This window comes from Prionailurus bengalensis, chromosome B4, assembly GCF_016509475.1.
Source record: "Prionailurus bengalensis isolate Pbe53 chromosome B4, Fcat_Pben_1.1_paternal_pri, whole genome shotgun sequence".
NCBI lineage: Eukaryota > Metazoa > Chordata > Mammalia > Carnivora > Felidae > Prionailurus > Prionailurus bengalensis.
The window spans coordinates 121,494,822-121,519,554 of record NC_057358.1 but is presented as its reverse complement, the minus strand read 5'-3'; the positions used below and the strand labels follow the sequence as shown (position 1 = coordinate 121,519,554).

General features: G+C 37.3%; 1 protein-coding gene across 5 annotated transcripts in view; it reads right to left on the bottom strand.

Moving 5' to 3' along the window:
* The window catches only part of ANO4 (anoctamin 4), a 422,446-nt gene that overhangs the window by 86,141 nt on the left and 311,572 nt on the right, over positions 1–24,733 (bottom strand). For all 5 annotated transcript variants that reach the window (XM_043562306.1, XM_043562307.1, XM_043562308.1 and 2 more), the window contains 5 exons: positions 18,130–18,185; positions 15,718–15,839; positions 12,000–12,134; positions 10,841–10,937; positions 6,169–6,229 (listed from right to left, as the gene is read on the bottom strand). In XM_043562306.1, the coding sequence (XP_043418241.1) occupies positions 6,169–6,229; positions 10,841–10,937; positions 12,000–12,134; positions 15,718–15,839; positions 18,130–18,185 (471 nt within the window). The remainder of the gene's footprint in view (positions 1–6,168; positions 6,230–10,840; positions 10,938–11,999; positions 12,135–15,717; positions 15,840–18,129; positions 18,186–24,733) is intronic.

Sequence of the window (24,733 nt, the reverse complement as noted above, 5' to 3'; positions counted from 1 at the left end):
ATGAATAAACTTAAAAAAAAACGTGAAATGTCTGACCAATATTTAAAAAAACAAAATAAAATTGCTAGATTTTATGTAAATTATACCTAAATAAAAGCTGACAAAAACTTCTCATAATCCCGCCACATGGAGAAAATCACCATTACTATTATGACATAATTTGTTTTCATTAGTATTTAATATACCTGAAATCACATTTATCTGTATACTTAATATATATTTACCAGTTTTTAAAATATAATCTTTGTGCTCTATTACCTACTTTGAAAGACTAGTTTTTAGTGGCTGCTTATAATTTTGTAATTCATTCTTCTATCATTGGATATTTATTTTGCATATCATAAATAACTAAAACTAGGAAAACACATTTATGTATAAGGTTTTTACTCTGTAATTTAGATCTTTTCTAAAGACCAATTCTGCATAATATTTTGACTGAACACTGGAACAGCTTTCTAAGTGGCCTACCTGCTACCTACTGGTCCCCACTTTCACTCCTCCCATGCTGTTGCCAGGGTTACTTCCCAAATACAACTGATGACATCACTCTCCAGTTTATAACTTCAGTTGGCCTTCTGTTGCCTATAGGGTGAAGTCATGGTTCCCTGTTGCAGCACAAATGTCCTACAATAAGTAAACCTCAGCCCCCAACATACTGTCTGTTAGGGGTTGAATTGTGCCTTTCATAAAAGAGATGTTGATGTTTTAACCTCAAAATGTGACCTTATTTGGAAATAAGGTAACTGCAGACTAACTAGTTAAGATGAAATCATACTGGAGTAGGGTAGGCTCTTAATCCAATGCATTTTAGTGTCCTTATAAGAAGACTGCCCTGTGAAGACACAGAGACACAGGGAGAATACAGGTGAAAATGGAGACAGAGATTCAAGTGATGCATCTACAAACCAAGGAGTGTCAAGGATTGCTGGCTGTCACAAGAATTTAGGAGAAATACATGGGACAGATGCCCCCTCAGAGCCCTCGAAAAGAAATGACTCTTTTTATACCTTAATTTTTTACTTTGAGCCTGCAGAACGGTGAGAGAATAAATTTCAGTTGTTTTAAGCCATCCAGTTTGTGGCACTTTGTTACAGCACTCTAGGAAACTAATACATACTATATATTCCTATTGCACTGAACATCCTCTCTTTTCAGAGCTTTGCCCACACTGTTCTCAGTTCAGAATGTTTTCTACACCTCCCTCCAACCCCTCTCCTTTGCCTGGCAAATTTAAGACTTGGTTTCAGGATCTCCTTTTGTATAAAACCTTCTCTGCGCTTCCATTTTGCTTCAGGAAGTTGGCAGCATGGACCCTCATTGTCTGATTGTAAACTGTACTTAATATCTTACGTTATAATTACCAATCTCAATACACTATGAAATTTTTGACAGCTGAGATCACATTTTACTCATTTTTGTACTCCCATTGTCAAGTGATAGTGAGAATGCATTGTCTGGTGAGTAATGAAATCTTAATATATCCTATCAAAGGTACATGACATGATATACAAACTTTGGAATGACTTGAAATAGGCAGACCAGATCTGGTTTAAAATCTAGACTCCACCACTTAGCAGTTACTGGGTAATCTTGGCCAAGTTGCATAACCTCTCTGAACCTCAATATGTTCATCTATAAAACTGGAGCCGTAATTTCTTTCTGGTGGGTTATGAGAAATTGATGAGGTGTCATAGGTGATTATACCTACACACCTAATAGGTATTCAGTAAATGTATACCATTTTTTTGAAAATGCAACCACTATTTTTTTTTGTTGGACATATAGGTAAGACTATAAAGATGTAATTGCTGTAAATATCTACAAATAAAAGGAAATTATTATAAAATTTATTTTAAAAATGAGACATACTTCACTAACAAATTTTTGACAGAAGCATTTAAAGAATCTTTGAATTTCCATTAAAATAACCACAATCCCGGTATTCTGTTTTGGAGAACACTGAGGACCTTGATTTATTTACTGAGGGCAAATAAATTTTTGGCAATGAAAGTAAAAAGAAAAAAAAGAAAACTGATTTTAAAAAACCCAAAAATGAAGAAAAGAGAAATATAATCTGCTTCCTCACAAGTCTCTGCCAACATCTAGTTCCCTAGTGACTCATTTTCCCCCCTAGGGAGAGAAGCTAATTTAGGCCATAATTGTTCTGTTTCTTCAATCTTTCTGCACAAAAATGAGCACTGAGGAAAAAGCGACACTGTGGTTCAAGCCCAGAGCTGTAGGCTCACAGTGTACCTCGAGGGTCCCCGGGAGGCCCTGCTATCACAAAGGTAGTGGGGTTCTGTAAAGCTTTTTAACCCCATACAAAGGCCCTTCCCAGCTGCTGCAGAATGATTCTAAATGGAGCCCTATTGTTTCTGTCTTGAACACACAAAGCAAAGGGCAACAAAATAAACATATCAGCCCCATCCTTTACAGGTCTTGTAAACCACTTATATCTATTCTCAGCATCTCTGCATCTAGCAGTTTCCCAAAAATAAAGTGCATTTGTTTTCTTAAATGTAACTTGTCAATCATAAAGGATAAGCCTGACACCACTAAGCTGAGCTCCATTAGAAGTGACACACTTTTATGGAACATCATCGTCTCAAAGCAGTATAAATGGGGCTTGGGATGAGTTTAACAGTCCTTTATCATAAAGTTTATATCTCTGAAGCAGAAGCAAACAGGGCTACAAATAGTACATGATCTAGCAATAGACTGTAGAAGCTAAGAGTGCCCCGTTTAACTCCTGGGCTTGCCACTTTCTAGCTACTACCCCAGTTCCCTCATCTATCACATGAGGATAATAACAGTACCTTCCTCAAATGCTGCTATAAAAATTAACTGAGAGGATACTGTACAATTCTTAGGATAGTGTCCAGCACATAGGAAACCAACAAGTGTGTGCTATTATTATAGCTGTTATTATTGGCCATTCCAGATTTCTGCAAAAAACATCTACAAAGAAACACCTGGGGTAAGTCATTCTTCTTCTCAAATGATTACATTTCTGGGAACCATCCAAGATTTAAGCAGTAAGTTGTCAACTAAGACAAAGCAATTCAGACAATGAATTATTCCAGGCTTGCCTTGCCTGAAGTGGTCCTAAAATGTTCGCTTCTTCCCAAAGGTTATTACAATACATCTATCAGATTCTTACTGGGTACCCTACAAAGCCCAAGGATTGTCAAATCTCCAATCCACCCACTTGGAACTCAGAAGTTTCTCAGCTTTGTGTTCCAGAAAGCCACCCCCAATCAACTGAAGTTAGTAGGGATAAAATACACATATTTGTTATCACCAGCATAAGGCATTCCAACTTGCAAAGAAGGGATGCAATCCCCTTTATAATGGTGGTACTGTGTGAGGGGTAGAGGAGATCTTGACCTCTGTACTTTAGACAAACATTATAATACCCCAGAACTTTACTTCTCTATAGTCTCAGAGGATAAATTAGGAGAAGAAAACATCATTTCAGTAAAAATTGATGAAATACTAAAGTAGGTAATGTATATTTATGTATTAAATCTTCCAGAAAATTACTCTCTATGCAGAAGAATTAACTCATTACATAGTAGACTCATGGTCCAAAGCAGAGCAGACCAGTGGATATGCCAGGGACAGATTATAGGTGTGCATGAGGTAATAATCCCTTCAAACCTTCAGGCAGGTAAGGTGCTGAGGGCAGTATTATCCCTGGCCATGAGCAGACTCATTCATGTACATCAGGATGCTATGCAAATAGTATTTCATATGTGTGCCACAACTGAAAAAGTTTGAGAACTCCTGGTTTAATAAATGAAGACATTTTCTAAAGTATCCTCATTTGTAACTATGGCATAGCTTAAGCACTGGATGGCTTATTATACTTCCTGATCATGGTTACCAATACAAGTATATTCTAGAAAAACCAGATATACAATTCTTGATCTAAGAGTTCAGTCCCATAACCAAAATTCTGTTATGATTAGATTCTTTTGTTTGCAAGGGACATAGATGTACTAAGGGGTAGAACAAATAATGAGGGCTTTTCACAAAGCCCTCCCTGTCAAGGGAGGCAGGAATCCCATGGGGATTAAAAGACTGAGCCTATTCAGAGACTGGATACAGAAGCCAGCAGTTCAAGAGACTTCAGCCATAGGAGATTCTAGGTCTTTACCCTGATACTCCACTAATAACACAGCTTGGCTATATTCTACCTGTTTCTCTTTGGGGGACTGTCTTGCATTTCCTCCTAGTTGGCTACCAGTTAGCTTCTGGACTCTCTGTTTTCTATCGTTTCCACTAGCACTTTGCTTTTGCTTATTCCAAGGTTCTGATTTCTCATAACTTCAACATGCTCATAATTCTTCCTACTTCCACCTTATGTTCAATCTCAATTTCCTTCTTCCTCCCTCCCTCCTGACCTTTCTGCACATTTCAGTGTCAATTCCTATAGCTAACTCCCTGTCTCTCTCCACATTTTTCAATCCATATTCTTTAGAATAAGACTGTGGGTGATCTTGCTAGTTCCTCTTTGGACAGAACTTCAGGTCTTCTCCCAGGCCACTTACTAACCTATGGGTTTTGGGTCCAATGCCCACTGACAGAGGGGCTAGAGTCACAGGTTTAAAAATATATCCCTTCAGGGGGCCTGGGTGGCTCAGTTACTTAAGTGTCTGACTTTGGCTCAGGTCATAATCTCATAGTTCATGGGTTCGAGCCCTGTGTCAGGCTCTGTGCGGACAGCTTGGAGCCTGAAGCATGCTTCAGATTCTGTGTCCCCCCCTCTCTCTGCCCCCCCACCTGCTCTCTCTTTCAAAAATAAATAAACATTAAAAAATTAAAAAAATATGTCCCTTCAACAGATATGTACTGGGAGAGGCAATTTTTTCTTTGAATATCTCTAGGTAGGGAAAACAGAATATATCTAGAACAAGTCTTCTCAAGAGAACAAAGCTTTTGTATTTCTAGTTGTCAAAGAGACTATTTAAATACATTCCTTGTCTTATAAAGAAACTGTTTTGATAATTTGCTTCTCTTTCCCTTCTCTTTTCTTTTTTCCATCCATCCATCCATCCATCCATCCAACAAATATGAATCTCTGTCTTCAAAAGAAATGTATGAATCTTCAATCACTATAATGATCCTTGAGGAACATGAACCTACTAAGGGAAATAATGTGTGTATGCAGCTCATTTTAAGTGTCCAAAGAAGGCTAGAAGTCAGTCAAATGTTGTGAAGTTCAAAGGAGGAAGATGACAATTCAGTTAGCCTCTGAAAGATGGAGAAGATCTGATATTCATTCCAGACACAAGGAACAACATGAGCCTAAGTCTTGAGTTAGCAGAGTTTTGTAACATCAAAACTGAGATTCTGGAATTTTAATTTCTAGAAGAAATGCATAAAAATTGTGAAAATTTCAAACCAAATTGAAAACATATAGTGTAAAAACCTGTCTTTCATCACTGCTCACTTACCCTTTCCCTTACCCATCACTGCTCACTTAACCTCTCTCCAAAGATAACCACAATTGTTTATTATGAATCTGCCCAGACTCTTCTATACTACTAAATTAAAACTTTATAATGATTTCATGAGAAAGATACTATGAAACTCATTTTACAAAGAAGTAGGTAAAGTACTTTCTTTGGGTTAAGAAAATATTTAAGTGAATGTTCCATCACACCTTGTTATTATGGAGCTGTTGACTTAAACTGATATAGAAGGACTCAATTCAGCTTTATAAGGAGCTCCGTTTATAGGGGGTCTTTTTAACCAGAACTGAAAGAAACCCAGAGGTGGGTACTCATACATTAGCTGGATGAAATGATTCCACTCACAGCAGAAAGTCCAATATATACTTCTGTGAGTACTTAGATCTCACTAGAATTTTTGATATATTATAAGCTTTATTTTTGTCTCCAACAGAAGGTGAATTTTATGTTAATAATGAAATGTTGATGAAAATCTTGAAGGTGTAAGAGAAATCAGACATATTTCTTCTCTATAACATTATTTTTTAAATAAATAAATGAATTATTTATCAGCTTGTGTCTAATAGAATGGCCAAACTGAATTTATGCAAGCTTCTTCCTTTCACATCCACAGGACAAAGTCAGATTTCTGAAGGAACATATTATAAAGCATATAAGGGGAACTCAAGTTACATGGATGCAGGACACTTACCCCAGACTGCCATGAAAACAGCAAAGAATACAGTAGCTCCGTTGTCAAAGAGGTGAGTTACCTGGGAACATTATGAATCATAGTTAAACTAGTTTCTCATATACTATATTTCAATTCACATTTGTTTCAATTCTATACAAATAAATGAATTTTGCAGGGTTTCTTTGGGAGATACTCATTTTGGATCATAATCAAGAAGGGAGTTCCTCCAACTGAGAAATAGTTTGGATATGCAAAAGAGAATCTGTACCCTGTATATGGGTATCATCTAGTTAGAAATTAATTAGCAGCCCCAAGAATGCTAAGAATTTTCTTTTGTACACCATAAAAAATATTATATGTGCACATATGTATATGGAAAATTTATATTTAAGACCAGAAAGGTGTGATTATTGCTGCTTTAAAGTCTTCTGATTTCTATTTTTAATGCCTCATTTATTCACTTTGGAAACATGGATATTTTGTTTGTGTAGTTTTGGGCAAACCTTTTTCTGGGTTGCCCTCTGGATTTTAATATTACAAAGAAGAGCGAGCAGACCATTAACAAAATCCACTTCCACCTTTATTAAAGCCTTGGGTAATCATTGTATTTACCTATTACACACAACACAAATACTTTATCTAGCAAATACTTTATTGCTAGAATAATATATTCTATCACAAATACCACAGCAGAAAGCAAAGATATTTGTCTTGCAAAACTGCTATGCTCATTTCCACCTCCAGGATAAATCACACCAATGTCATGCCAAATTGAAATGATGACTGATACATTCATAAAGCATAACCTTTTTTGGGGTGCTTTATAGCTCTGTATAAAATATAGTTTACTGTCCCTTGGAGAATGCACCAACTATAAACAGGTCTTTTCCTGTTATATCATATTGTGAAGTATTTCAAAATTTTCCAAAAGTTTATGCCTTCTTTTTTCTTTGAACATAGGAGAGATGAGCAGCATTCAAATATTTAATGTAGACAAAAGGCAAAAGCCATTTTATTCATACACCAAAGGGAGTGTTAAGTTGTATATTGCATATTGTATAATGCACTGAGAATTAAATCAAGCTTGAGAGTTCCAGTTATATGTGGCTGGTCTGTGCTATTAGGGTATTTATAGGGAGTTGGTGGAAGTCGTAGCCTGCACCATCAGTGTAGATTCTGGAATGAATTGTGGTGGTCATTGTTTTTGGCTGCTCACATGATCTTTCCTCCCTTTTCCTGGTAATAGATCTCTCTCATGTAGGTCACTAGGGGGCATGTGGTTGAAACAGAACCAATTAGAGTCCCTCCCTGGGACTGATGTACAAACATGTGGAGAGAGACATTTTTCGGCTGCAGTTATCTGGGAACATGTGAATCAGGAGGGGCGAGTTAATATGGACTTCTGGTTCCTACTAAAATGTAAGTTAAGATAGACTGATGCCTCCCTCTGCCAAAATCAACCCTGGAGAAGCAAGATAGTAGATTCAGGGAACTAACAAAACACAAAAACAAACAAAGACTCTGAGAAACCCCAGGGGAGATGGAAAGTTGCCTTGAGTTGGCGTGTGTGTGTGTGTGTGTGTGTGTGTGTGTGTGTAGGTTGTAGTATATGGTGGTATATGGAGACAGTTAGTGGCAGTTCCCAAACAGTATGGGAGCTCAGCTTGGAGAAATACATAATTTCTACTCCAGCCTCTCCCTTCACAGTCCCTGGACAGTTAGTTTCCCCCATCAAATCACCTGCAACAGGGAGGACAAGCTGCAGGTGTTGGTTCTCGGGGTAATATAAGGGTGCTCAGAGTCCTGCCTGGTTGAGGAGATGAGGAGGTGCTCCCTGGCCAGCTGTCCTTACGCATTCTCTCCTCAGTCCATTCCTGTTAAACTCCAGGGCTAGTGGATAACAATCAAGGGACAGTGGCTCTGCCCAATTCTCTTTTGTTCTAGGCAGGCTTAAAAAAGAAACTCTGACCAAAAAGTCCTCTGGAAAAGTGCAGCGCATAGTGGTGCCTAGGACACATTGTCCTCTCCTTCTGTAAAATCGCCAGGACTGACAGCTGAGTGCTTGTCCTATGACCGTTACCCAAAGTAGTTGACAACTCCAAGAGACAAACATGCACAGGCCAAAACAATGAAGTATTTGGAGAAGACATCTGCCTCCAAAGAATTCCAAACTAGACAACATACAGGTTCTGAAAGAGACATTCTGTAATGGTAGACCAAGAATTTTTATAAAAATATGCCTAAGGAGATAAAGAAAGGAAGATATAAGCCTTGTGTTGTGGCAGTCAGCAGCCACCTTCCCGAGCATGTGATGAGAACTTGTCTGCAAAATGAACATGTAGACAGGTAGCCGAAGAGAGACATCGGGGGGCCTGGAGGCCAAGTTCTGGGCTGTGAGCGCTTTCTTCCCAGACAGTGTGGGCTTCCAGTATCTTTTCCAGTGAAACAAGCCAATAAGGCCTTTCTGCTGACCTTGCGAATGTAAAGGTTGAGAATGAAGCATTCTTAACCAGCAGAACAGCCAGTGATTACATTGGATCGAGACTCTGATTTGATCCAACATTCCAGTGTATCCTCAGTTCCATGAAATCAGTTTGGCATTTCTAATAAGTATTTCTAAAGGAAACACTATAGAACTTCAGTTATTTCATTCTGTAGCGTTTTAGCTTTCATTTTATTAAGTTTTTAAAGGCAAGACCAATCTGAAATCCAGAATCTAAACATCTTGTAGCTTCAATATGGCACAATGATATGTTTTCCAGTGAGATAAACCAAGGCCTAGCTACTCACTGCTGTGTGACCATGGAAAAGTAATTTTTACCTGAGTAAAATCAGAGTAATAACATCTACCTTAAAGTTGCTGTAAGAATTAGAAATAAAAATGTAGGTTGCCTAGCTACTTTGATATCTATAGCCTAGCTGTTATTATAATTATTATTGTTCTAGATCTTATGTTCAGTAGGATAGCTGCTCAACTAGCTCCTATAAAATCTGAATACTCTAAACTGTCCATTATGATCCTTTTAAGGGATTGTCATGGATCTCCTAAAGAGAGAACTTCACTCCAGTCATATTTTTCCACGTAGAAAACAAATACTCCTAAGCAACAATAACAACAAAACATTGGTTTTCTGAGACTCCCAAAAAGCAGACTTTTTAAAAAATTTTTTTTAACGTTTATTTATTTTTGAGACAGAGAGAGACAGAGCATGAACGGGGGAGGGGCAGAGAGAGAGGGAGACACAGAATCGGAAACAGGCTCCAGGCTCTGAGCCATCAGCCCAGAGCCCGACGTGGGGCTCGAACTCACGGACCGTGAGATCGTGACCTGAGCTCAAGTCGGACGCTTAACCGACTGAGCCACCCAGGTGCCCCCCAAAAAGCAGACTTTTTACACCTGAGTCATTCAAGCTTAATTCATGATCTTTAAACAAGTTATACTGCTGACAGACCTCTTTGGGCCTCACCAAATCTGTATTTCCCAAGCTCATTCTGTTAAGTTTGTCTCACTTTCTTGGGTCTATCTATATGTTCTCCAAAGACAGGGAGAATATTTTGTGCTTTTTTGGCCCCTTGCAGCATTTAGCCAAATTTTCCTAAAATCACACCTGGCTGCTGTGGTTTGGCCTCCACCCACATGGACTGGACACCTGCATTGCTGATGACATCATGGATGGGCGGGCTCCTGGGCTGTCTATCAAATGTTCTCGTTAAAAATGAACAAAACCCTGCCATGCCAACAGTATAATTAGGTAGATCCAAGCTGCAGGGATTGCAGACATTCAATAAAGTCTGCCAACCCTCTTTGTATCTGAAGTCTGGGCAAGTTGACAGGCAGTGGTGTTTGGAAAGTCTTCAACAGCCCATACTCCAGCTATTGCTTTGCATTAGTGAGACTGACCGTAAGTAAAAAATAAGGAATTCAATGAATGTGTCTAAAGTTTAAGTAAAAGCATAACATGGGAAAGGGACATGCAATGATACATAATAGACATAATGATGCTATGTATTTGTTCTTTTCAAAGCACTTTTCCATATAAGACTACCTTCTTTGGTCTTCAGGACATTCCATGGAGCAGAGAAGGCAGCTATCACTGTGGGCATCTTACAGATGAAAAAGTTCAGCCTCAAAGAGACTGTCCATGTGCAAGATCAAGGAGGTAAGTAGCTGAACTAGTCTTGAATCTAAAATTTATTTGACAATAATAATGATGAAGGAGAAAAATGACTGCGGCTCTCATTTACCAAGATCTTACCATTTGCCAAGCACGTGACTCAGTATACATTTCAGCTTATTTCTTATAACCATTGTATGAAACAAGCATCATGTTCTCCATTTTACAGATAAGAAAACCGTGGCTCAGAGAATTAAGTAACTTGTTCTTGGACTGACAGGTGGTAAAGAGCAGAGCCAAGATTTGAATCTTTCTCTGACTCTAACAACTGTACTCTTTGCAGTTTGCACACTGAAGCTTCTTGTGATGATAATCAGAGCTAATACATTTAAAATACATATACAGTAAAAAACATATTTGAATTAGAATACCAAGTGATAGAGGTAACTCTCTCCTACAACATAAACTTGAGAATCAAGGACCAGATATTACAAAGAGAATACAGTTACCCTCTGTTCCTCAGGAAAATGTATGAAAGATTCAATCCACCTAAAATGCTGCAGATGTGAAATTACCTTGGCATAAACGCAGCTGTCTGACAGCCTCATGAATGGACAGTATTTATCACACACAGGGCACATGATGATATCTGTAGCTTGGCAGACTTCTTTACTGGAAAAGAGAATATAAAAGGACCACTTTTTAATGACATAAGAGCATGTTTTTCCATCCAATTTCACCAGAATATTCAACCACTAAATAAGACCCAGTAGACCAGATTTTTGTCCTGATTAGATTCCTAGCCTTATCTGTTACTAATGTAAACAAATGCCTGAAGATTTTAGTAATTTGATAAACCTACTTATTTATGAGGCTGTTTCTTGGCTTTAAATATTAATAAGTTAAACTCTGAAAATACATGAAGCAAAACATTGGATGTTATACCCTAAATTACACAAAAGTAATTCACAACATTGCACAGATTTGAAACAGTTTTGTACTGAATTTTAGGAACAACAAGGTACCTAAAAGTGTCTGCCTCAAACTCTATGTGTATGGTAAGTGAAAACTAATAATGGAGTAATAAATAAAAATATGATGCATTAGTTCTGGGGGGAAACTACATACCCATTAACAATTTCACCAAAAAGTAAAATATTTTTATAGGCAGGAGAATCAATCCCTTTTACTTTTGTAATCACTTCTAAAAGGCACATTTATTATTTAGGATCACTGTTCAGCCTGGCAATAAACTCTGTACAAATACCTTAAACTATATTATGGTGAGAGAGCTAACAATCCTCAACATCAATCATTCTCAAGGCCCAACAAGTTGGTAAGATGTCTTTCTGGTTTAGGTTTAAAGGGTCCTTACAAAAACACAGAATTCATAAAAAGGGATTGTGAACCTGCCACTTTGCAATATTAGAAGAGAAAAAGTAAAAAGTCAGAAAGATAGTAACTTTTACCCAGTGAATGGAAGTGATATTTTCTGTGGATACAGAGTGGCTTATATGCCTACAAATGTAAACCCTGCTTCCCTTGTATATGAAGACTACAACAGCATGGATAATGGATGGAAGATCTTGTGAACTGAGCCTTTTGATTTCTTTTAGGAGTGACTGAGAAGGAGGTTAGAAGAAAAAGTGGGCCCATGATCTGGGAACATCCCCAAAGTACTACCACCCATCTCTAAATAGAAGCAAAGGTAGGTTCACCCAGAGCTCCCCATACCTGACTTGGCAGTGATCCAGAGTAATGACTCCATACAAAAAGACAAACAATCCAATGAAGGCAGCTGGGAAGAGCATGCCGGTATACCAGCCCAACCAGGCAAAATACAACCCAATCTTCTCTCCAAAGTACCGCCTGTGTAAGACACAACAGCATTTTAACACTTTACTCAGTAAGTTTACTTTGTAGTGTCCTTGCTGATAAACATGCATCTAAGAGAATAGATACTTAACCAAATTAAGGCTCTGGGCTTCAATTTCTTCTCCTATTATTATATATTGGAAATAGAATAAACTCTTCCATAAAGGAACATGATTATACACAAGCTTGTGTAAGAACACAGAGCAAAACCCATGTGCATTCAGGAAGATATGACATTTCTTTTTTTTTTTTTTAATTTTTTTTTTCAGCGTTTATTTATTTTTGGGACAGAGAGAGACAGAGCATGAACGGGGGAGGGTCAGAGAGAGGGAGACACAGAATCGGAAACAGGCTCCAGGCTCTGAGCCATCAGCCCAGAGCCTGACGGGGGGCTTGAACTCACGGACTGCGAGATCATGACCTGGCTGAAGTCGGACGCTTAACAGACTGCGCCACCCAGGCGCCCCGGAAGATATGACATTTCTTACTACAGAACCAGGAGAACTTGAAGTGTTGGTGACAACACATCATCTCATCTTTGCCATTTCCTAGCGTATGCTTGTTTGTAGCACATGTATTATAATGACGTATATTTTTAAAAACAGGAAACAAAGTTACTGTAAAAAACTTTAAACACCCCTCTCAATATTCTGTAGCCTTATAAGATGTTTACAATGCTAGAATTGCATGATATTATAAAGAAAAGAACTCTAATTACTGAGATTCAATATGAAGGGACACTGAGAGCAACTTTTCCTCTTAAGTGATGATTTTTCACAAGTTTCAACATGCACCTCTAAAAATGTTTTTCAGAGACTAACCAGTCTGCCTAGTGCCCTGCAGTCTGTGAAGTTCAGAGGTATCCAGGGAATTCCTTGTTTGTTTTTTTTATTTTATTTTCAAACACCATTAATAACATAATTGACTTACACTAGAATACAACCCAAACTGTACTTTCTATGCCTCTCAAATGCTACATGCTATTAGTTAGAAGTTCATTATTTTGTTTAAAGTTTATTTTTATTTATTTTTGGAGATAGCAATTGGGGGAGGCACAGAGAGAGAGGGAGACAGAATCCCAAGCAGGCTCCATGCTGTTAGCGCAGAGCCTTATGTGAGGCTTGAACTCACAATCCGTGAGATCATGATCTGAGCTGAAATCAAGAGTCAGACACTTAACCGACTGAGCCATCCAAGTACCCCAGAAGTTCATTATTTTTTAGTTTAATATAAGAATATTCTAATTATTTTTTTATTCTCATTCTAAACAAATGTTGTTTACCACCTATTTCCAAATACTGGCTTCTGCTTTCCTCTTAGAATGTCCAATGGTTCCTAAAAGCTCCTAAAAGATGGAATAAAGATTATCCCCTTTATCCTATCTTCCACTGTTTTCCAACAGAAATTTTTCACTCCCTGAAGGCTTTTTCAACATACATTCAAATACACAGATAAATATTCTTTTATTCATTCAACAAATAGAAACTACCTTCCAGGTGGCAAATATTGTGCTATGAACTGAAGATAAAATGATGAACAAAATAAGCATGGTCCCTGCTCTTGTGCAGCTCACAGGCTGATAGAGTAGATATACATCAATCAATTAAAGAAATAAGTTTATAATTAGAACACTGGGAAAAGGGAGTGTTCTCCCTTTCCTTTTGTGGAGTCCTCTCCACAAAAGGAGAGAAACATAATTCCACAAGTATATAAACTAAGACCATGTGATCACCTTAATTAGGGAAGACTTCTCTGAGGAGATGACTATTAGCTAGGAAGGACTGGGGACAGGATAGAGTATTTCCATCAGAGGAACCATAAGTACAAAGAACCTGTAGCAGAAGGAACCAGGTAAAATAAGGGCAGTGTGCCTGGAACACTGATAACAAGAGGTGGGCTGGTAAGGTAGGTGGAGGCTGGACCTCAGAGAGTCTTGTAAACCATGCTAAATGCATTGATCCTTATCTTGGGGGAAAGGGAAAATCATAAGAGAGTTTTAACATTCGAGGGGCATTATCAGATTCACATTCCAAAAATATCACTCTGTCTGCCGGTTAGAGAATGGACTGGAAGGGACCAGAGAGGGAAAAGGAAGACCAAGTGTGGGACAACAGCCATAGTCCAGGTTGAAAGGTGAAGGAGGCAGTATGGTAGAGGAGATACTAGGGTGTGGCCAGATTCAAGAGACATGGAAGAAGCAAAATTTATAGGATAAGAGCTATTTAAGAGATGAGATTTCCTAGATACTCCAAAACTTCATACTACTCAAATCTTGCTTGTGCTTTTCCTCTCCCTTCCTTTTGGGCAATACAAATCCCAATCTCTTCCAGGCTCAACTCTACAGAGGTTTCCACAGAAGCACCTACCCATATCTATCCTTCCCATTTTTCCAAATTGTTATAAAACTTATCATAATACATTTTACCTAACTGTGTATAGTCTTGTACTGTTTTCTAGTTGTTTCGAGTATGCAGAGCCTGTTTTTATGAAGGAAACTGAATTTCTTGGACATGGTGCCTTCCAACTGTCTTTGCCAAAGGTATTTAGCATCATACTAGAAACACAATGGGTTTAACACAATGATAAACTGCAAAGTCTTAATCAAAACAATGTCAAGGACAGATATTTTGCCTGCAGTACTTTTCTGTAATTTTTAATCAGTGTATCCCTGTAATATTGGGAGTGAGGCTGGGAAGAGCACTTACTTGTATCCTCCCCACCCCCACTGTTTTAGCATGTATTGAGACTGGTCAAAAGAAAATGATCTCATCTCAGAAAATATTTTCCACTCACCCAGATCATCTGGTTTATTTGTTACTGATACATAGAATAGTACACAATTCGTCAGTGCCCTTGGGTCAATAGGAGTAAATACTTAGTAACAAGGACTCTGGCAGGAAGAATGGCTAATTGCCCAGGGAGACAAAAATATAAAGTGAGTTGTCTTATTATTTCATTTTCCTCTGGGCTCAATTTTTGAGGGCACTAGTCAGAGTAAATCAAATCAAGCTAATCTAGGAAATGAGACATGACTTTCTCTTTTCTAAGGAATCCACAAAGTATGGACTGTTGGTACCCAATGTTAATAATAACCATTCTGTAAATAAATAATGAGATGTCAGAGAATAATGCTGCCATGAATGCTGAAAGTTGAACATACATAAACAGTTAAAAAGCATACATTTCCAATGTCATCACAAGTTAAAAGCAGATGTACTGATTTGACTTGCAAAACCAAAACAATCTTTAAAATTTATCAGTTGAAAATTAAAATAAGCCTGAAATTTATTACAATGACAGAATCCGTATTTCCTACTTACACAGTAACTAATATTCTATTTGTCACTAATATATGTAAGCATCTTTCTGCCGTCGTTATTGATACTTTGTCAATAACAGTCACATGGATGGCCTGCTCCTTATAAAGTCCTGTGGGAGGCCTGGCCAAGTTGCCTTTTTGAGATAAAGCCAGATGTGATCAAGAGCTATGTAATTCAGACTTTCTTCTTGTCCCAGCTGACAGTCTTCCCTAATCATTCTGTGCAAGCTTTATATTTGCAGCTGGTTAAAAACTCACCTTACAAGATCCAAAGGCTGGTATTTATACCACACGCCCCAGGAGGCCCAGCACTCATAGAGCAGATGTCGGTGGTTTTCCGCTCCATGGGTTCTAATGGAGTTTTTACTTCTGTAACTTCCCTGGGATAAAAACACCACTGCCAGTGAGGTAATACCCAAAAAAAGTCATAAGGAAAATCTGACAGTAATACTAGTCTATTATGGCAAGAGTAGTGATAGGGGTCATATAGGAAAGAAATGGATACATATTATTGAAGGCAAAGCAGTTATTGTGGACATAATCTTGTTGATGGTGCTGTGTAGTAAAAAGCACATGCTTGTTAGAATCAGGCAGGTTTGAACTGAGTTCGAACTCAGTTCTGCTATTTTTTAGCTGGAAGACCTTAAATTCTCTGAGCCCTGGATTCCTAATTCATAATGGAACTAAAATATCTGCCTCATTAAATGTCTTTCATGGTTTGAATGAATAAAGTGTCTTGACCAGAACACATGCCAAAGACTTAGTTCCACTTGTCTCAAGACAGGGTAGTTGGTAAACAGCCATAGCTGTTCCCTTGCCTTGTCCACACAAAAATCTAAAATACAAAATCTGGATATAACCTCAAAATTACAACAATTCAAATATAATTCAACCACTTCATGGAACAAATGACAAGACAAAGGGCCGGGACAGGTGCAGGTTTTTCTGAGTTCAGTTAATGGCAATGCTAGTTTCACAAACAGAAAAAGCATTTTCTGGAAGTGGACTAATTATTAACGTTAATCTGAGAAGTTCTTTCTTGTGGAAGGTGAACCAGGCTGAAAGACAAGAAACTCAGGTTCTAGTCTCAGGTCAACAAGCTCACACAGTGACTAGAGGTGGGTTAACCTTTCTCTAAACCGCTATTTAAAATTTTAACATGAAGCGTTGGCAACAATGTCTGCTCTTCCTGCTTTCCTGCCTTTAGAGGTTATTATGAGATTAAATAATATAATTAAGCTAAACTGAGAGTAAAGAGTCAAAAGAGCAATTATGTTATTGTTGTTGCTATTACTGATTTGGAAGTTCTCTTCTCATAGAATACAGGGCTTTACTAAGATATGGAAGCCACAAAGACACCTTGAGTTACTCCATGGGGTTTCAAAGCTGCATCTTCTTAGACCTCCTCATACCTGCCACCTACTCGCCTACACAGATACTTCTGCTCCCCTACTATTGCTCACTACGGACAAGGGCTTGGCTGTGGGAGAATGCAGTTGTCTTCGAAACCTTTTTGGGGCCATGCCAACTAATAACTACAGGAGGCCACATGATGTTTTCTGGGGAAATCTGTCTTTAGAGTTCAGAATCACCTGTGTGCGGCTCTAGAATACCTCTGGGTCAAAATGTTTGCTTTTGTCATACTGAAAGAATCATTCCTAAAATGTTTCATGGCAGTCTGTAAACAGGGTCTCAGACTAAAGCTTCTAGTTTTCTTAATGAATAAGATTTGTAAAATTCTGTATCACCTTTGTGTGCTTGTAGTATTTAAAACAACAGGGGCAGTACTCTAAGCCAAATAATAAAAGGTATGTTTTGGAAAGACTTGCCATTTAACTGTTGGAACAGTTCTCCAAAGTTTATTGGCAAACTGTTATCATCATTGCTAGTATAAGGCTTCTGGAAATCACTCCCAGGAGTTCCAGCCTGGCTAGTTTGTGAGGTCCTACAAGGCATGGGCTGTGATAGTCATCTTTCTGCTGTGTCACACCGTGACTGGTACAAAGTAGGGGCTCAATACCATGAAGATGAGAACCATCTTTCACCAATCATGAGGATTAAGTCCCTGTAAACCTATGTGTAAAAGAGAATTCTGGGTTAAATAACCCAAAACAGAGTTAAGGGTAATCACAATTACATTTACTAAAATCCTTATAGATGACAAAAACCATGAAGCAAATAAAGAGAATATCAAAATTTATGTAACTTAAATGAGCAATAATATGTACAATACTATTCATTTCCATTCATCACCCTCTGGTTACCAGAGACTTTTCAAAATGGCTCCCCCCTACTCTCGAAGAAATAGCTATAAATTTCTTTGTTGCAGAGACTATATATTTCAGCAACATTTTCCCCATGGGTGTGGTGCCTCATGCAAATTTTCAATGCTTCTCTAATTTTATGACTTGGAGTCCCTCAGCGATTCCTCTGAACTCATGCTGAGTGACTCTTGACTCAAGTATTCTTACAATTACATAAAGATACATAAAATAAATCTGTGCTGGGGGAGAGACGTCACAATGCAAGTAGGCCCTCCCTCATTATCCATTGAACAAATTAATTTCACTCTGAACAAATGTCGTATCAGCAAACTCAATTAATGACTATTCCCAGAAGGTGATTTAATAACAAGAAATTGACAGAGGAGGAGGAAAGGCAGGACAATACCTCGTGCAAAGGAAATGCAGCTTCATAGGAGCCATTGGTAAGCAAACGATTCAGACCTAAAATGATAAAAAAGTTCAGTTTGAACTAATACTGAGTTTGAATCCTCACAATGTTCAAGACTAATGTGAGGGTGGTACTTTTTGGAGCAAGCAATCTAGGTTTTCAAAAATGATTTGAACCCAGTTGGGGACTCAGTTTGGAAAGTTTTGCTATGTGCTAGCAAATTGGAATCAAGGGCTGGGAAATCAGATTTTCAAATAGAAACCAAACAGTGACGCATACCTGGCACAGAGACAAGAATGTATTGAGAAAAGTGGATACATTTATCATACCAAAAAATGATTTTCTTCCAGGAGCTCTTTTTATATTTTGATCTAGAAGCTTCAATGTAGATAAATCTAACCCTTCTGCATTGGACTAGTGGTATGACTTTGAAAAAGTTCTCTTGCCCTCAGGCTTTAATTTTCTCATATATAAAATGGGGGAAGGGTGTTAGGTATGTGGATTATTTTTAAAATAGCTTTACTGAGGCATAACTGACATACGACAGATGACAGAGATGTAAAACACACAATCTGAGAAGATTTGACTTACATATGCACACCTGAAACCATCAGCACCAAGATAGCAAATATATCCATTACCCCAAATACCCTAAAGTTTATCATGCCACTTTGGAACGGCACTCCTCCCTATGCCATCTCCAAGGCAACACTGATCTGCTTTCTGTCATTATTGGTTTGCATTTTCTAGAGTTTTGTATAAATGGAATCATCTAGCATTTACTCTTTTTTTGTCTGAATTCTTTCACTCAGGATAATTACTTTGAAATTCACCCATGTTGTAGCTCATTTTCATTGTTGAGTATTCCATCATACGGATATATAACTATTTGTTTCAATTTTGTGAAAGAGCTTTTTTAAATTGGTATTATTTCTTGAATGGCTCATAGAATTCATATATAAAATAATCTGGGCCTGCAGGGGTATTTTTGTGAGAAGATTCTAAAGTACAAATTCAATTTCTTTAATACATACGGGGCTAACTAGGTTATTTCTTCTTTTTTTAAGCTTATATACATAAGTTTATTTTTTTGTTTTTATTTAAATTCCAGTTAACATATAGTGTTATGTTAGTTTCAGGTGTACAATACAGTGATTCAACATTTTCATACATCAGCTGGTGCTCATCACAAGTGCACTCCTTAATCCCATTTATTTAACCCATCCCCCACCCATCTCCCTTCTGGTAACCATCAGTTTATTCTCTATAGTTAAAAGTCTGTTTCTTGATTTGCCACTCTCACTTTTTGTTCCTTGGCTCATCTGTTTTGTTTCTTAAATTCTACATACGAGTGAAATCATATGGTATTTGCCTTTCCCTAAATTATTTTGCTTAGCATAATACTCTTTAGCTCCATTCATGTCATTGCAAATGGTGAGATTTCATTCCTATGGCCGAGTAATATTCCATTGTGTATGTGTACCACATCTTCCTTACCCATTCATCAGCTTGTGGACACTTGGGTTGGTTACTGTAGATAATGCTGCTATAAACATTGGGATGCATGTCTTGTTTTGAGTTAGTATTTTTGTATTTTTTTGATAAATACCTAGCAGTGCAATTGCTGGATTGTAGGGTAGTTCTATTTTTAACTTTTGGGAGAACCTCCATAATGTTTTCCATAGTGGCTGCACCAGTTTGTATTCTCACCAACAGTGTAAGGGGGTTCCCCTTTCTCCACATCTGTGCAATCTACACATTTAATGCAATCCCTATCAAAATACCGACAGAATTTTTCACAGAAATAGAACAAAAAACATTTGTATGGAACCACAGAAGAACCTAAAGAGCCAAACTAATCTTGAAAAAGAAGAGCAAAGCCGGAGGCATCACAATTTTGGACTTCAAGTTATATTACAAAGCTGTAGTGATCACAACAGTATGGTACTGGCACAAAAACAGACACAAAGATCAACGGAATAGAATAAAACACCCAGAAATGAGCCCACAATTATGGTCAGTTAATCTTCAACAAAACAGGGAAGAATATCCAGTGGATAAAAGACAGTCTCTCTAACAAATGGTTTTGGGAAAACTGGACAGCAACATGCAAAAGAATGAAACTGGACCACTTTCTTACACCATACACAAAAATAAATTCAAAATGGATGAAAGACCTAAATGTGAGACAGGAAACCCAAAACTTCTTTGATATCAGCCATACACAGCAACTTCTTTCTAGATATGTCTCCCGAGGCAAAGGAAACAAAAGCAAAAATAAACTACTGGGACCACATCAAAATAAGAAGTTTCTGCACAGTGAAGGAAACAATCCACCAAACTACAAGGCAACCTATGGAATGGGAGAAGATATATGCAAATGACATATCTGAGATACACATTCCAGAATATATAAAGAACTTACACAACTCAACACCCAAAAAACAAATAACGCAATTTAGAAATGTGCAGAAGACATGAATAGACATTTTTCAAAAGACATCCAGATGGCCGAGAAACACATGAAAAGATGCTCAACGTTACTGATCATCAGGAAAAGTGCAAATCAAAACTACAATGCGATATCACCCCACACCTGTCAGAATGGCCAAAATCAACAACACAAGGTTATTTCTTCTTGAATGGGTTTTATTTTCATCTGTCAAGAAATTTGTCCATTTCATTTGTCAAATTTATTGACAAAGATTATTCATAATAAAAGATTATTAAAAATATTCAGAAAATTTTTGGTGAGATCACCTTTCCTATTCCTAGAAATTTAGGAATTTGTGTTTTCTCTCTTTACTACCTGATAAGCCTGGCTAGAAGTCTGCATTAGTGTTCTATCACTGTGTAACAAATTATAAGATATATTGTAGCTAAAAACATTATTATCTCACAGCTTCTTTTAGTCAGAAGTCTGGATATATGCTTCACCTAGGTTCTCTGTTTTGGGTCTCACAAAGCCAAAGCAAAGGTTTTGGCTATACTGCATTCTTACCTGGAAGTTCAGCTAGGAGAGGAGCCACTTCCAAGCTGCCTTACATGATTGACAGAATTGATTTCCTTGTGGCTACAGTATTCATGGCAACTTGCTTGATCAAAACCAGCAAAGGAGAGAGGGAATCTGTGTCACTGCAAGTTTCTGAGCTGGGGACAGGCCTAAACCTGATTAGGTCAGGCCCACCCAGAATGATCTTCCTTTTGATTAAGTCAAAGTCAAACTGATTAAGAACTTTTCCACATCTGGAAGATCTCTTAAGCTTTGTAATGTAACATAATCACAGGAGTGACACAATCACCTTTGCAATATTCTATTGGTTAAATTTAAGCTACAGTTTCTGCTCACACTTAAGGAGAAGGAATTACACAGGGCATGACTCACTGGGAAGTCGCCTTGGGTGTATCCACCACAAGGTTTATAAATTTTTTTGTTTGTTTTATATTTTTCCCCAAAGAAACAGCTTTTGGTTTCAATGATTTTCTCTATTGTTTTTTCTGTTTTCTATTTCACTGATTTCTTCTCTTTTATTATTTCCTTTCATCTACCTACTTTAATTCCCTTTTCTTTTTGTTTCTTAAGGTGGAAGGGGAGATCATTAATTTGGGTATTTCTTTTCATATATAGGCATATAGTATTATAAATTTATCCCTAAGTACTGCACACTTTTCGATATGTTGTTTTTTCAATGAATACAACATACTGACTTCTCTTTTGATTTCTTCTTCCACTGATGAGCTATTTAAAAGTGTATTAGCTTTAAATATTTGTAAAATTTCCAGAAATTATCTTATTAACATATAATCTACTTCCTCTGTGGTCAAAAAACATACTCTGTAGGACTTGAATCCCTTTAAATCCATCAATCATGTTTTATTCCCCCCCAAATATGCCAATCTTGGTAATGTTCTAGGTGTACTTGAAAAAAAAAGTACATATTCTGCTGTTGTTGGTAGTGGACTGATCTAAAAGATCATTTAAGTTCACTGGTAATGTTATTCAGGTCTTCTAACTCCTACTGATTTTCTGTCTATTTATTCTATTAATCACTGAGAAAAAAGTATTGGAAATATATAACTGTGAAGTTGTCTATTTCTCTTTGCATTTCTGTCAGTTTTTGCTTCGTGTCATTTGAAGCTGTAGGCTTTTAGGATTGTTATGTCCTCCTGATGAATTGACTAAATTCATTTTTATCCCTGGTAATATTCTTTTCTCTGAAATCTATTTTTATCTGATAATCAGTATAGCTTCTTCAGCTTTCTTTTGGTTGGCATGGTATAACTTTTTTGAACCTTTTACTTTTAACCTATTTCTGTCTTTATATTTAAAGTGTGTTTCTTGCAGGCAGCAAAGAATTAGGCCTTGCTTTTTTTTTTTTTTTACTTGGTTTATTAACTTCTCGATTTTGGATTGGGCTCTTTAGAGCATTTATGTTCCATGCTCTGCGAATGATGAGGTGTTCCAATAACATTGGAAATCCTTTGTGGTTGTTCTTTCACTGACTTTGGATAGTTTCCTAATACATATCCACTAATCAGTAGTCAGCTAAATACTTGAGCGGGGACCTGCTGCTGATCTTCAGAGTTCTCTCTTGGTGGAACTTTCTACTTTATGGTACTCTGTTCTGTGAACTCTAACTGCCTTGGTCTCCTTGGACTCTCAGCAACATCTTCTCAACTCAGGCAGGCTACCAGGTTCTGCCTGGGTTCTCCTTCCCTAGCCTGCTATCTAGAAACTATGTCAAAATAGCAAGTGGAGACAATTATGGGGCTCACCTTATTTGTTTTCTGTTTCTCAGGGATCCCTATTCTTGGCTGCCCAACATTTGATGTCTTGAAAATAGTAGTCTCATACTTTTTTTTCTGTTTTCCCTTTGATCTTGTGCCTGTCACTCCTTCTTGGCCATCAGAAGTTGAATGTGTTGACCTTTGAAGTTTCTTTCAGATCAAGAATTATGCTACTTCCTAAAATGTACCTCAAAGAAGTTGACTAGAACAACGTCTCTCAAGTGACTAGTAGGGGAATGCTCCCTATGCTTTAGATTCTGATTAGAGTGCATAGGCTTAGCCTCAGTGGGAAATAGAACATACGCTGATTCACTTTTTACTGATGGAGGGTCAATCAATGTTCATGTACTTTTAACCACCGTAACACAGTACTGTTTTAAGATGCTTGACATTAACACTAAATGTCTAAGAAAAACATGTGAAGTATAAGTATCTGTATTGCTTTTGTATTTTGTCTAGCAGGCAGGAGGCCCTCAATAAATACCTTTGCAACAAATGAATAAAAATGATTATGTGGAAAACTCTGATTCCCTGGAGTCTCTATTGAGAATTCCACATATCTCAGCAATCAACTTTCAAACATCCCAGATATTAGAAAAAACAGAATTGACAGGGACCTAATAACAGACTCTGTTGATGACCTCTGTAAACTTATCATAATTTATCAAAGTCCTGCAAAGTGAGAAAATAGTTCCTACTTGAAGTCTACTACTCCACTAACTTCCCCTTTGAGTACCAATTTTGAAAATACAAGTCAATTTCAAAATTTATTTCATGTACTTATATTGTTAAAAAATCTTAGTTGATCTATTAATTGCTCTATTTTGAAAATGGATTTCAACAGGTTTGATTTTCACAGTTGTAACAAATTCAGAGTGAATCAGGAAAACTTACATAGTGGTAGTTTACACTCCAGCAAAATATCCTTATGAATCATGTTTACAAATCAGTATTTTTGTATTATTTTTGATCACTATTGGCTCATGGAAGATGTCACTTTCAGAAAGAGTTTAGGTAGAAAATAACATTAGATAAACATTATTCTATCAATAAATTAAAATTTCTTCTGTTGTTTCTTTTATTTGTAAAACCAAAGATGACAATGAAACACTGGGTCAACCGAGCATTTGTAGTTTTACTCCATGTTTTTTAGCATAATGCCTGACTCTGTGTTAATAATTTACTCTGTGATTGGTCATTTCTAAATTAGATACTTCTCCAGGTCATCATTACCAATTTTCAAAGCACTGAACTGATGAATAAAGAATATGTGAGATATATATGTGTGTACCATATATATACACACACCATACACACACACACACACACACACACACACACACACACAAAATGGACTTTTTCCTCAGTCATAAAGAAGAATGAAATCTTGCTATTTGCAATGACATGGATGGAGTTAGTATTATGCTAAGCAATATAAGTCAGTCAAAGACAAATACCAAGTGATTTCACTCATGTGTGGAAGTTAAGAAACAAAACAAATGAGCAAAGGGGAAAAAAAAGAGGGAGGGGCAAACCAAGAAACAGACTCTTAACTACAGAGAACAAATTGATAGTTACCAGATGGGGGGGAGGGGTGGTGATGGGTGAAACAGGTGATGGGGATTAAGGAGTGCACTCGTGATGAGCGCTGGATGTTGGGTTGAAGTGTTGAATCACTATGTTGTACCCTTGAAACTATTATTACACACTATGTTAACTAACTGGAATTTAAATAAAACCTTAAAAGATAAAAAGCATTGGGGTTCTTGAATAGAATTCTCCTTTTAACAAATGAGAAACTTTTACAAAGATC